Genomic DNA, 13,767 nt, shown 5'->3' with positions numbered 1-13,767 from the left:
CAGGTCCATGCACTTCAGACAGAACGGGCGGCCATGGAAAGACTCCTCGCCGAGTTTTTAGACGTATTCCAGGAACCCAAGGGACTCCCTCCTCCCCGAGCATGCAACCATCGAATCCCTCTGGTGGCGGGTTCAGAACCATTCGTTGTCCGGACTAATTGCTACCCTCACCTACAGAAGGACGAGATAGAAAAACAATGTGCAAAGATGTTGAAATAAGGGAACATACGCAAGAGCCACTCCCCCTTCTCTTTGTCGGTTCTGTTGGTGGCAAAACAGGATGGGACTTGGAGGTTCTGTGTTGACTACAGAGAGCTCAATGGCCAGACAGTCAAGGATAAGTTCCCTATTCCCGTTGTGGACAAACTGCTGGACGAGCTGCATGGTGCTCAGTACTTCTCTAAGTTGGACCTCAAGTCCGGGTATTTCCAGGTGCGCATGGCTCCCGGTGACGTGAAGAAAATTGCCTTTCGAACCCACCACGGCCACTTTGAATTTTTAGTCATGCCATTCGGTCTCACCAACTCCCCATCCACATTCCAGTCATTGATGAACGAGGTATTTCAGCCCCATCTGCGCAAAGTTATTTTAGTATTCTTTGACGACATCCTCGTTTATAGCAAATCATGGGTAGCGAATGTGCACCATCTGCGAACCGTCTCCGAGCTCCTGCACCAACACAAACTCTTTCTAAAACGGTCCAAGTGCTCCTTCGGAAAGCAGCAGGTTCTTTATCTAGGCCACGTCATCCACGGGCAAGGTGTGACGGTTAACAACTTCAAAATTCAAGCTATCAAGGAATGGCCCAAGCCTCAATCCGCCAAAGCCTTACGCGGGTTCCTAGGATTAAGGGGTTACTATCGCAAATTTGTACAGAATTATGGATTGTTGGCTGCCCCGTTAACCAACTTGTTAAAGAAAATTTCCTTCCGTTGGGATGACGCAGCCGATACAGCTTTTCTGACACTGAGAGATGCCCTGTCTTCCACCCCAGTCCTGCAATTACCAAATTTCGCACTCGAATTTACAGTCGAGTGTGATGCCTCGGGAATGGGTATCGGGGCCGTGTTGCAACAGCAAGAGCACCCGATTGCCTTCTTCAGCCGCAGACTGGCCGACCGACATCTGAAACTTCCAGCCTATGAGTGCAAACTAATCGGCCTAGCTCGAGCCATCCAGCACTGGAGACCGTACTTGTGGGGGCGGACGTTCGTCGTCAAAACTGATCATTACAGCCTCAAATACTTGTTGGAGCAACGTCTCACCACTTCCCCTCAACAGCATTGGGTTAGCAAACTACTCGGGTTCGATTTCCGGGTGGAATACAAGGCGGGAACCTCAAATCGCGTAACTGATGCCTTGTCTAGGCGCGATGAAGACGCGATGGCTCTGTGTGGAATTTCCATACCCCGGATCTCTCTATTAGACGACATCAAGAAGGCAACGCCACAGTCTCCAAAATGGTCGCTCCTGGTTCAGAAGATCCAATCCAGCGCTGCCGACTCCAATTGGTCACTTCAGGATGGGTTGGAACTGTATAAAGGCCGGATACATCTTCCGCCAAACTCCCCGTTGATTCCCACCATCCTCGCCAGCATCCATAAATCCACCCATGTGGGCGTTCAAAAAACGCTGCACTGCGTCCGGGCTGATTTCCATTGGCGAGGTATGAAGACTTCTATTCGGGATTTTGTCCAACACTGCTCCACATGCCAACAGCATAAATGGGAAAACCTGCACCCAGCAGACCTCCTTCAGCCCCTTTCGATCCCGACACGGATCTGGGCCGATGTCTCCATGGACTTTATCGAGGGGCTACCCAAGGTAGGCAGCAAATCAGTCCTCTTCGTGGTAGTAGATCGCTTCTCTAAATATGCCCACTTCATTCCTCTATCACATCCGTACAGTGCCACTTCAGTTGCCCTCGCCTTCTTTACGCATGTTTTCCGCTTACATGGGTTACCAGAATCCATCGTCTGCGATAGGGACCCGGTTTTCACTAGTGCCTTCTAGGAGGAGTTATTTCGGCTACACGGCACCACCCTGGCCTTCTCCTCAGCATATCATCCACAGACCAACGGTTAGACGGAGGTGGTAAACCGCACGATCGAAATGTACCTCCGTTGCTTCGTAGAGGATCAACTGCGACGATGGGTGGACTAGCTTCCTTGGGCCGAGTACTATTACAACACAGCCTACCATTCTTCCCTCGGCATGACCCCTTTTCGCGTCGTTTATGGCCGGGACCCTCCTCGCTTGCTGACCTATGAGCCTGATTCTACTCGTTTGGAGGAAATTGATCACTCCTTACAACAACTCGACGCCCTCCTAGCCAACGTACACCTTCGCTTACAGCAAGCCCAGCTCCGCATGAAGCTCAACTATGACAAGCACCACCGGGAATTGTCGTTCGAACCAGGACAATTTGTTTGGTTAAAACTCCAGCCCTATCGGCAACGCTCCTTGTGCCACAAGGCCGCCCCGAAACTGGCCCCCAAGTTCTATGGGCCCTTCAAGGTTCTGCGCCGGATTGGCAGTGTGGCCTACCAGCTGGAATTGCCAGAGAACAGCCGGATTCATGATGTTTTCCACATTTCCTTGCTGAAACCATTTACGGGTGTTCCTCCGGACCAAGTCCCCTCCCTGCCACCCTTGAAAGAAGGCAAACTTGTTCCCCAGCCCAGGGCTCTCATCCGCTCTCGTATCAATCGAGGTATTCTTGAAGTTTTGGTGGAATGGGATAGCTTACCATCAGCCGAAGCCACCTGGATTCCCTTGGCAGAGTTCCAAGCCACGTATCCGGAGTTCGAGCTTGAGGACAAGCTCATAGTCCAGGAGGGGAGTAATGCTATGGATGCATTCCTCGGGAAGAAGTATCATCACCGCCGACAACAACAGGGACCTGACCACCGCCAGCAGCAACAGTGATTCAATGTTCTCATCCTACCCAGTTTGACAACAGCAGACTTATCCAGATTAGATTAGACCATCTTACTTGTTCTTATCTTATTGTTCCTATCTTATCTTATTAGTTGATTAGATTATCTTATCTTATCATATTAGGATTAACTTATCTTATCCTTATCAAGATAGAGCTGGAAGTTTCCCTATTCAGCAAGGAGACTCCGTAGGATTAGGACTCTCGTAATCTCCTATTTAAGGAGACACCATTATTGAATGAGAATATCGAATATTCTGTCAAGAAGAGAGTGAAGAGAGTTGGTCATCTCTTGGACAAATCACCATTAGGGCAGCCAAGATAGGTTCATCAAGAGCAGGGAGGAACAAGGGAAAACAGGAGGTTTTCCCCGTGGACCGACCCGTGACAAGATCCTATTCGTGGGGCCCTCAACAGGTTGACTGAGCAACAAGTAACAGTTGATCAATGCTACGAGATGAGGGTGTAGCAGCTGGTTGGGAGTCCAAAATTCAAAAGACCTTTGCATGATCAACAAATGGAAGTCTATTATACTGTTGGATAAATTAGAACAATCCAGTATTACTCCTGAGGCTGGTCTCTAGTGGGAAGAATGTAAAGATCGAAGATTCTCGATGAAGTCTTTTATAGGGCCTTGGTTAGAGATAATTGGGATTCAGATCATATAAAAGGTGTGTGTGGAAATCCCGTGCCTCCAAGAGTAGAAGCATTTGCTTGGTTGGTCACTCTCGACAGTATTTTAACCACTGATCACTTGAAAAACAGAGGATTTAGCTTGACAAGTTACTGCTATTTGTGCAACATGGATGAGGAGACAGTTTTTCATCTGTTCTCCTGCAAAGTGACAAATTTCATATGGAAGTTCTACTCTTCCCTTTTTGGAATAAGTTTCTTTCAGCCATCATCTCCAGCAGAAATTTTTTCTATGTTGCCAAGACTAAAGAGGAAGCAAGCAAGCCAGAATCATGTGGAGCTACATCCCATTTGCAGCCTGTTGGTCACTATGGAATAAGATGAACAGAAGACTATTTGAGAATTAATCGAAGATTATGAAAATTAATTGTAGCAGTTGTGGGAGAACTGGTAACAGATTGGGTTTTAGTCCTTCCAAATTTTGACCAAGTCAGCAGATCTGATTTTCTAGAAAATTTATGGAGTATTCTTGAATTACAACCGTGTAATGTAGAATCATTTTCAGTTTGACTAGTTGTAATTGATGTATTGACGTGTCATCTTGACAACCAATTGGTCTGTAATGTTTCCTTTTCTATTTTAATGAAAGTTTATTTTCTTTATTCTTCCAAAAAAAGAAGTATGTTCAGAAAAATTTTATGCAGCTAACTATATAGTATGCTTTGCAACCACATTTCTTACATTACAAATTTGTGCCAAGCAAAAGATAAGTTGCAAGCAATGTTCCATCAAAAAAATGGAAGTATAGCACATATTCAAGTATAAAGGAAAAGTAATGAAATCAATCATTTTAAAGTGATAGGCATTTTCAGCCAGCTATTTCTCTTGTTTTGAGGACTATAAAGCCCTTAGTAATGACGTTAAGGATGGTTGACTCTAATAAACCTCTCATGGGATTCATTTATAATGCAATGGATAAGGCAAAACAAGAAGTTGCTAAAAGTTTGAGCAATGAAGTAGCAAATATGAACCTATTTGGGAGATAATTGATAGAAGGTGGGATAATTAAATGTACTGCATTTGCATGCTGCAACTTATTTTCTTAATCCACATTTCCAATATGAGTCAGATTTTTTAAACCATCCAAACACCAAACTCGGCTTGCTAAGCTGCATATAGAAATTGATTCCAGAACCAAAGGAAAGGGAAAGGTTGATCACAAATAAATGCATTTTGGAAAGTATCTTGGAATTATTGGAAGGAAATGGCAATCCAATTGTGAGTAAAATTGGAGCTCTTTTAACCAGGTAATTAATTTAAGCATTTAAAAATTTTAAAGATCAATACTATATTAATGATTTATAAATTATAACTTACGATTCTGTAAAATTCCAAGTTACCATCATTAAAAACTAAGCTTACCTAACACTTGTTTTTCCCTTCTCCTGTAGGCAACAGGATACATCTTCAGGAGCAAAAAGTGAAGTAGATGACAGATGCTAGGAAAATGATTATATGGGCACCTACATATTGGACAATGGGACTTCTGCAAATTGTTCATGGCTCTATGAACGCACCAGAAACAAGCAATGTGGCCACATGCTGTGACAAGATGAATATAAAATTAGTAAAGTAATAACACCATTTCAAGTTGAAAACTTTGAAATACCTTCTTACCAAGTGCAATTGGCTTGTATAAAAGATCCCTGTCAATATCAAACAGAAATTGCCATTAGACAGGTTGAGCATTAACCAAAAGAAAATCCCAACAACTACATGGGAATACAAATGTCAGCAATGAAGAAAAAAAACGTAGGTAACCACTTATTTATTCTTTTCTTTTTTGAAAAGAAGAAAGAAAATAGATATTTACATGGGTTTTTTTATAAAAATGACAAATAAATAACACGATAAACAAAGGGTTCCACTTATTAGAATTTGAATATAAGTACAAGGATCCATGAAGACAACTCCTCAAACTAACAACATAACATGTAAACATGAATTCTTTTTTTACTTTATCTAATTCGTAAGACCAAAAACTACCTTACATGCAAATGAACATGGAAAATCTACAATACAGAGACCACAAAGAAACCCCAGGCTAAACCTAGTAAATGTCTCATACACCCAAAAGAACTGAAGCAAAAAAGCCAAGCCCTAGTACATCTTTTTTATTAGTGTTGGTTAACATATTTGAACAAATTATCATATAAAAAAATGCACTTATTAAATAATTAAGTTTTTATTATTTTGGGTAAATCCTGTTAGGAGTATCAAATAGAACATCCTCTTAATTACATCGCTGCAATAAGAAAACTTTTTGATTCTGAATTGGGGAAATAAATGAACAAAAGAAACCAACATATCCAAAACTCCAAATTTTACAGAAATGAGAAATACAACCAAGAAACTTTACAACATCACGTTTCTTTTACAGATAGGATAATACAACTACTTCTTGGATTACAAGTTCCATCTTTCATTTCTTCTTTGCACAGTAAACAATAGTCAACTGGATTAATTAATCTGATCATAGACAACATCACTCTTCCAGATCTTGAATTAGGGGAGACATAGTCAATCCTTTTAAACAATCGCTGTAGACAATTTGTATCCCTTCATCAGTCATCATATCTATATTTAAAAGGAGCAATAGTCAGCCAATTTAAAGAACAATGCTGTAGTTGCCTTAATCCCTATATTTTTCAAAGTATCTTTAGTAGGGGGACCATTATCAGCAAGGTTAATGAACTCAACTGTAGATGGTAGATAGTTACCTTAATCCCTATAATTACCTCTTTTGCAAACAATTTTTTTATCAAGACTAAACTAGGGAGAGGAGACAATAATAAGAAAATTTTAATATGAGAGAAGTCACATCAAAAGAAGATATTTGCATAAAATCTTCCACCTATAAATAGGTATGTAGAATATAAGTTGTTTATTTTCAGGAGAAACCTTCATGACTAGAGATTTGGTATTTGGAAGGGTTGCTCAACCTCCTCCATTGAACATAAATTCTGAGGATAGTAGAGCTTGGATGTGGGAAAAGTCTGGCTCCATCTCAGTCAATTCTATGATCAACAATTTTACTTCCTCTGTTTTCTCCTACAAAACTGTTTGGGCCCACAAAGTTCCATCTAAAGTAGCTCTTTTCTACTTTGGATAGCTGCTCTTCACAAATGTCTAACTAAAGACAATCATACCCTTTCCTTCCCTCTTCTAGCTGATCTTTCTGCAATTTTGACATGGAGACAGCTGATTGAGGGGTTGGACAGCTAGCAGTCTAATGAAATGGAGACAGCTGATCTTTCCTCAGCAGCCTGCAGGTGAACTGGGTGTTCCTGATATTTACCTTTTAAGTTTAGCCAGCTAGCACATTGATGGGTTGGACAGAAAAGGCAAGATAATTTGGCAATTGATCCCAGATGCTGTCTTTTGGCCTATCCGGATGGAAAGAAACCACAGAATGTTCAAAAGAACTCACCATCTGGTGGTAGCAGGAATCTCCATTTGAGATGGAAAGTGAGAATAGACCACCAGTTGAGCCTGGTGGGAGAAACTCAAGTGACCTTTGTGGAGGGGAGGCAGATTTCGGACGGGGTGTTAGTGGCTAGTGAATGTACGATTTAAGGTTGAGGAGTGGGAGACCAGGATTGGTGTGTAAGCTTGATGCTGAAAAAGCATATGTTCATGTGGAGTGGGACTTTCTAGAGGAAATCCAAAGATTGATAGGTTTTGGGGAAAAGTGGAGGAGCTGGATGTTTTTGTGCATCTCATCTGTCTCCTTCTCTTTAGTTCTTAACAGAGTTTCTTTGGAGTTTTTCCAAACTTCTAGGGATTTGCAGCAAGGGGATCCAATTTCCCCTTTGCTGTTTGTTTTAGTTATGGAAGCGCTGAACTTGCTATTGGAGAATGGTGCACAATTGGCTAATTTCCTTGTATTCAGTTGGGAGAGGCTACAGATCACGCCTCACCAAGGGCTGTTGTAAGAGCTTAAAGCTTTCTATTAAGTTATGAAGTAATAAATTTTTTCTTTATTCATCAAAAAAAAAATTGCTATTGGAGAAGGGTGCACAATTGGCGACTGTTTTTTATTGCAAAATTGGACAGTTACCTTTCCTCTATTTGGGCTAAACAACGGGGAGCAAGGTGTCTGTAGCTGAGAGCTGGAGGCCAATTGTGAATAAGATGGGAAAAAGATTGGAGCGGTGGAAGGCTAAATATCTTTCTTTGGGGAGGCAAGATTACCCTCATTAGAAGTGTTCTCTCGAGTTTGCCAACTTCACTGAAAATTCCAGCTAAGGTGGCTAGGAAAATTGAGAAATTGCAGAGGGATTTTCTATAGGTGGGGGTGCAGGTCCTAAGAAATCTCACCTAGTAAAACAGGAAAAAGTGTGTAGGCCTAAAGAAGTAGGTGGGTTGGGTATTAGGAAGCTAAGGTTGTTTAACAAAGCCTTACTGGGCAAATGGCTATGGAGGTTTGAGTCAGAGAGGGAAAGGGACTCTCTTTTGAAAAGGGTGGTAGTTGGAAAGTATGGGGTGGTGAGGTTTGGGTGGTAATTGAGAGAGGTTTCAGAGTCTTAAGCGTCTGGAAAGAAATTATGTGCTTCCACCAGAATTTAGAAACTCAGTGAGTTTCAATGTGGGAGATGGGTCCAGGGTAAGATTTTGGGAGGATGATTGGTGTGGGGTAGGGAGATTATGTGAGCTGTGTCCAAGATATACAGGTTGACAGAACATCAAATTCCGGTTAGCAAACTTCATCTGGAACTTCTGCTCATCCCTATTTGGTGCAGTTACTTTCCAGCCAAGGTCTTCAGCGGAGCTGTTTTCTTCTCGGCCAAAGATTAGTGGAAGCAGGAAAGGAAGAATACTCTGGAGTTGTACCTTTTGTTGTGTCGGGTCATTTGGAACATGAGGAACAGGAGACTGTTTGAAGACAAATCCAAAAATATCAAGGCGTTGGTGGCCTCAGTAGGACATTTTGTCTTGTATTGGGTTCTGGTGCTCCCTGAGTTTGATCTGATTAGTAGATCAGATTTTTTTCTTTTTTGATCAGTACTGATTAGTAGATCAGATTTGGGGGAGAATTTTTGGAATGTACTTGAAATCCAAAATTATAACAGCCATTAGTATGGTTTTATTGGTTTTTAATTGTTGTGTTTGTTGAGGTGCCATCTTGTCACGTCCTTTTTGTAATCTTTTTTCCGTTGATAAAATTTTTGTTATTACTATTCAAAAACTGTATGCAATGTATTTTCAGAGAGAGAGGCCTATAGACATGGTTTAAAATGTCCACAAATTTCCTAATATTTCCATGACATATTTCCATGTACCAAACCAAAATTTTACTGGAGATGAACACTATCAGCAAGGGATGCAAACGGATCGGATCGGATCGGATTGGATTCAAATCAGGGTATAATTGAATCTGATCTGACACTGTTCATGTCGGATCCAATCCAATCGGATCTGATAGGACTCTATCTGAATTCAAATCCTATCGGATCTTCGGATCTGATTTGATCCAACTTGTTTTCTTTAAAAATTAATTAAATTATTAAAAGAAAAAATAAAATATACCAATTTAAATAAAGAAATAACAAAAAATACAAGTATTTATTTAATTATTTTCATCATATATATACATGTTTTTTATAAAAAAAATAAATAATATAACAAATTTATAAAAATACAATATAAATAATATTTATAAATAAATAAATAACATATATATATGTATTATATATATATTTATAAATATATAGCACATCAGAACGGATCTTCTCGGATCGGATAAGGGTGGATCCGAATCCGATCTGATGGATCCAATCCAATCCGAAGATCCGACCAGGGGTTATCCGAATTTGACCAAATAGGATTGAATCTGATCATGATCCGATCCATTTGCACCCTTACTATCAGCACCATGCTACAAGAGAGTATTATAACTTAAATTTGGTGACATGATTACCACTTTGAGCCAGCTTGATATTCTTTTCAAACATGAAATTAAATAGTAGATTTTGTCTATGTAATAGATTATTTGGCTGATCTATTAGAATCATTTGCATTTTCTCTGAGTCTTGAACTCATTCTCTCCTATAGTCTTGACTCCTTTTTCTTTTGAAAATAAATAAAGAAGAAAATTTATTAAAGAAAACGACAAAGATTACAAAAGGTGACTACTAGGTATCACCCGAAGACCCCGTAGTCAAACCAGCCCAACCCAAATCCAAAAAAGCCCTCAAACAAAACAAAACAAAAAACAAAAAAAAAAAAAAAAAAACAAACTCAAAACCTCCCACATGCACAACCCAAAACATAACCAAAGACCCAATCTAAGACTTATCTCCCATCTTTCCAAAGCCAATCAAGCAGACAACCCATCAAACCCCTTATCATGTAGTCTTGACTCTTAATGCTTACAAGACAACTTCACAACGTATTATTTTGATTTGCAACAAGATAATGATTTAAAAAAGCTGTGTCTATGCTTCTTTTGCCATTTCATAAAATAACATTCTATATTTTTGCATTTTTTGAAGAAAGGTAAGGTAAGAATTTTATTAATCAAGGAGTACAAACAGCCCCCAAGGATAAAGACCCTGGCCGGGAAAAAGAGCTACAATACAACAACATTAGACTTCCCACAGGCTCCTAGAATTACCCTTAGCAGCTGAAATCCAGGACACTGACTTTCCAAAGGACAAAGAGATCATATCCCCCACATCCAAAGTTTTCTGATGGAACACTCTTCTATTTCTTTCAGCCCACACAATGCTAACTACAGCCACAGGAATAGAATCCCAGATACAGGAAGCTAACTTTGGGAGGCCTTGCAGATTCCAACCCCACAGCAGATCCAGAGCTGGGAATGACCCAAGCAATCCCCACTGAATTTAGATAGTGCCACCAGAAGTGGGAAACAAAACTGCAGTGGAGAAAGAGGTGATCAGTATCTTCAAGACATTCCTTCTGATCAGATTTGCCTTAGTAAGACACATATTTAGAGTTGCTGCCCACACTTGAGCATTAACTTATGAGGGGGAGTGGGTTCCAAATCATGGAAGCAGAAACTGAGCCAAAGCTGCACTATCAACTTGTTCGCAAAAGATTTAACAGCAAAGAGGCCATCTATAAGTTAATAGAAGAACTTGTACAGGCACACCGTCTGAAAAGGAAAATGAACATAGACACGACCAATGAATGTTAGAGGAAAGTGGAAAAAGTGAGAGTCCACTAAATAGATGAAAATAAATAAAAACAAAAATACAATACAGAACTCACAATAGGATCTCGTCTAGAAGGACTGGGGACTTAGAATTTCCTCAAGATTGTGAGCTTCTAAAAATCCTGGATGCAGTATACAACTATACATTGTTCCACCCTTGATGACTATTGAATCTGGAATCCAAACACTTCTAGCATTTTCACTTATACTTCCCTTTTCAAGTTACTTTTGTCCCCTCTCTTGACCCTATGTGTTTTGATGATAACAAACACATTGAGAGTATTAATGGTTTGTGCTAAGTGTACAGTAGTTTTCATTGAGCTGAAAATTATCAAAAAATGCTAGATAAAAAAAAAGCAATAAATGAATGAAAATATTGAGCAGCTGTCAATCATGATGAATCTCTCCAAAAGAAGACATTGGCTACCATGAGCTAAAAGAAGATGAAGCTTTAAGTCTAAGAGATCTACATTGTGTCATGTCATATTATGTCTAATACTTGATATGAATCACAAGCTTGAGATGCACATTAAGAGCATATCATGACCAAACTCTGGTTCTTAGGCATTCCTGAACTTAAAAAAAAAATGTTTAATCCAATGATTCAAAAGGCACACCTCACAGGCGAGGCACATTTTAAGGTATGCACCTCACCTAGGTCATAGGTGCAGCCCTTTCAAAGGGTGGCTCGTAAAATCAGGAATGTAATATGCTTTACATCACATTAGCTACTTGAAGTAATGCAATTGAGGAAAAAAATATATTATGGGCTTTACATGCTTGAAAATGTTTTATATGTTTGATTTTATTTTTAAATTCTCATTTGAATCTTTTTATTGGAAACTATAACTTCATTAATATAACTTAAGAATAACTTTCTAGATTTAAGTACAACTGTCAACCCCTAAGTAGGTGTTGACCCCCAGTAATCTTTCTTACAAAACTGCCCAGAACATTCTCTCCCTCACAGTCCCTTGTTTAGCAACGTATCAGCTAAACCATTAGCTAATCTCTTTGTCCATTTGAAGCATGCACCGATCTCTCTTGTTATGTTGAGGATTTCCCTTATGGACTGTCTATAAATCCAAGCTCCCAACTTGCTAGATTGCAGCCACTCAATCAACAATTTAGAGTCTCCCTCTATCTCAATTTGGTGTAACCCCAATTGTTTTGCATATCTTACACCTTGAAGTAAGGCCATCACCTCCACTCTCAATGAGTTCCCCACTCCTATTGGTCCTGAAAACAAAGCCACAATACTGCCATTTTCATCTCTGAATACTCCTCCCTGAAGGGCCCGGGTACCTCTTGGACTCCCATCAAAGTTCAATTTCACTCTTTGTTGTGTGGGTGCGGACCACAATTCCTGCACAATAGGTTTCATGGAAGTTGTAGATGCCACCACTTCCCAATTCCTGAAAATGTCTTGAGCTGAGAAGTCTTTAAACAAATCCAAAGTTTTCAACCATTGAATAGTCATAATAATTATCTTTTCTACAATTGCCTCCTTGGATTTCTCCACTCCTTTAAAGATTCTATTGTTCCTTTCTTCCCAAACTGACCATAAGACAGCTTCTCTTGTGGCTCTCTACATTAATCTTCCATGTCTTTTCGGTTGCCTGAAAAAGCTTGGGTGAAAAAGGCTTGCCACATCTGGGGGAGGTGTCCACCTACAACCAGAGATAGAAGAGAACCAAGTCCAAATAAAGTACACAAATGGACAAGAAATTAATAGGTGTGTGAACATCTCACCAGATCCCAAGAAAAGGCTACAAACATGGGGTGATCGGCATACATTTGGCCTCTTTCTTTGCAACATATCTAGAGTATTGATTTTTTGGATAACCACCTCCTAACAAAAAGCCCGAATTTTTGGGGGTAAAGGCTGACACCAAATCTCCTTTACATGTTATGTTTATGTATTTTAATTTTAGATAATAGGTTTGGTTTTTGTAGAGAAGATGGGCCGAATGGCCCATAGGCTGTTTATCCTTTCTTATTGTTCATGTTCCTTTCTGTAATGGGCCTTATTCTGGGCCCATCCTTTCTGTCATGTTCTTTTTAATTTATTGCCCAATTAAGGGTCTCCTTGTAATTAGTCAAATTTAACTTAATAAAATAGTGTTAGGGTGTTAGAGAGAGAGGAAGGTTCGAAACTCTCATACTCTAAACCCTTATTGTCCATCTCCTTGTTCGCCTTCTACTCCATAGAAGAAGTATTTTCTGCTGTTTTTCGATTTCTTTTGATTTCTGCATCTATTCTAAACAGTCCCACACTCTCAAGGACTGTTTTTCTTCTTGCTATCAGAGCAGGCCTGAACTTGGCTTGGGCTCTCATGTGGGTGTAGTCCAGCCGACTACATGAGAGTGTTCTAGGGCTGGATGCTTCAGCTTGTGTCGCCTGATTCTTGGAGGTCATTGGAGGGTGCCCAAGACTCAAATCTCTTGGAGAGTGGTTCGGTGACCAGGAAGAATCAGAGAAAAAGAACAGTTCGGTTTCTGATTTGGAGCTTAAATCAGAGATTGTAAGTTGTGCTCAGTTATTTCTGGGTTATTTTTTCTGTTTTTGGACTGTTGAAGTGTCCGAAGTTTCTTTGAAAACTGTACAGCTATTTGGCTGTTTTTAATCTGGTTTAACCCAGAGATTTCTGGGTTGTTTTCATTCCTTTTCTGGACTGTCAAACCGCCAAAACATCTTTGGATTCAGTGCTGCAACTTGTTGCTTCTAATTGGTTGTTTTTGGGCCCTGTACGGACTGTTCCCGAGGTGTTTCTCACCTTTGACAGTGGGGTTTTCTCTGCTGCCCACACTGTGTTTGTAAAAAGGCCTCTTCATCAATATAGACTGGTCTTTGCTCTTTTTGGGGTACTTTTTGGTGAGTACCTAGAATTTCTGATTAGAAAATGAGCTTCGACTGGGTGCACAGTGCTTGGAGGTTTTCTAATTACTTATTGAA

General features: G+C 40.2%; 1 protein-coding gene across 2 annotated transcripts in view; it reads right to left on the bottom strand.

Annotated features, from left to right (window-relative positions):
* The window catches only part of LOC148865253 (E3 ubiquitin-protein ligase PRT1-like), a 77,363-nt gene that overhangs the window by 46,404 nt on the left and 17,192 nt on the right, over positions 1 to 13,767 (bottom strand). The window contains exons 2-4 of one of the 2 annotated variants that reach the window (XM_088978282.1): positions 10,868 to 11,057; positions 5,249 to 5,277; positions 4,994 to 5,173 (exon numbers count right to left, since the gene is read on the bottom strand). In XM_088978282.1, the coding sequence (XP_088834408.1) occupies positions 4,994 to 5,132 (139 nt within the window). In that variant the 5' untranslated portion in view covers positions 5,133 to 5,173; positions 5,249 to 5,277; positions 10,868 to 11,057. The remainder of the gene's footprint in view (positions 1 to 4,993; positions 5,174 to 5,248; positions 5,278 to 10,867; positions 11,058 to 13,767) is intronic. The other variant, XM_088978281.1, reaches the window with a different exon arrangement.

The sequence above is a fragment of the Nelumbo lutea genome, chromosome 3 (assembly GCF_056320005.1).
Source record: "Nelumbo lutea isolate HS-2025 chromosome 3, American lotus-T2T, whole genome shotgun sequence".
NCBI classification, from domain to species: domain Eukaryota; kingdom Viridiplantae; phylum Streptophyta; class Magnoliopsida; order Proteales; family Nelumbonaceae; genus Nelumbo; species Nelumbo lutea.
This window is presented reverse-complemented; position numbering and strand designations above follow the sequence as displayed.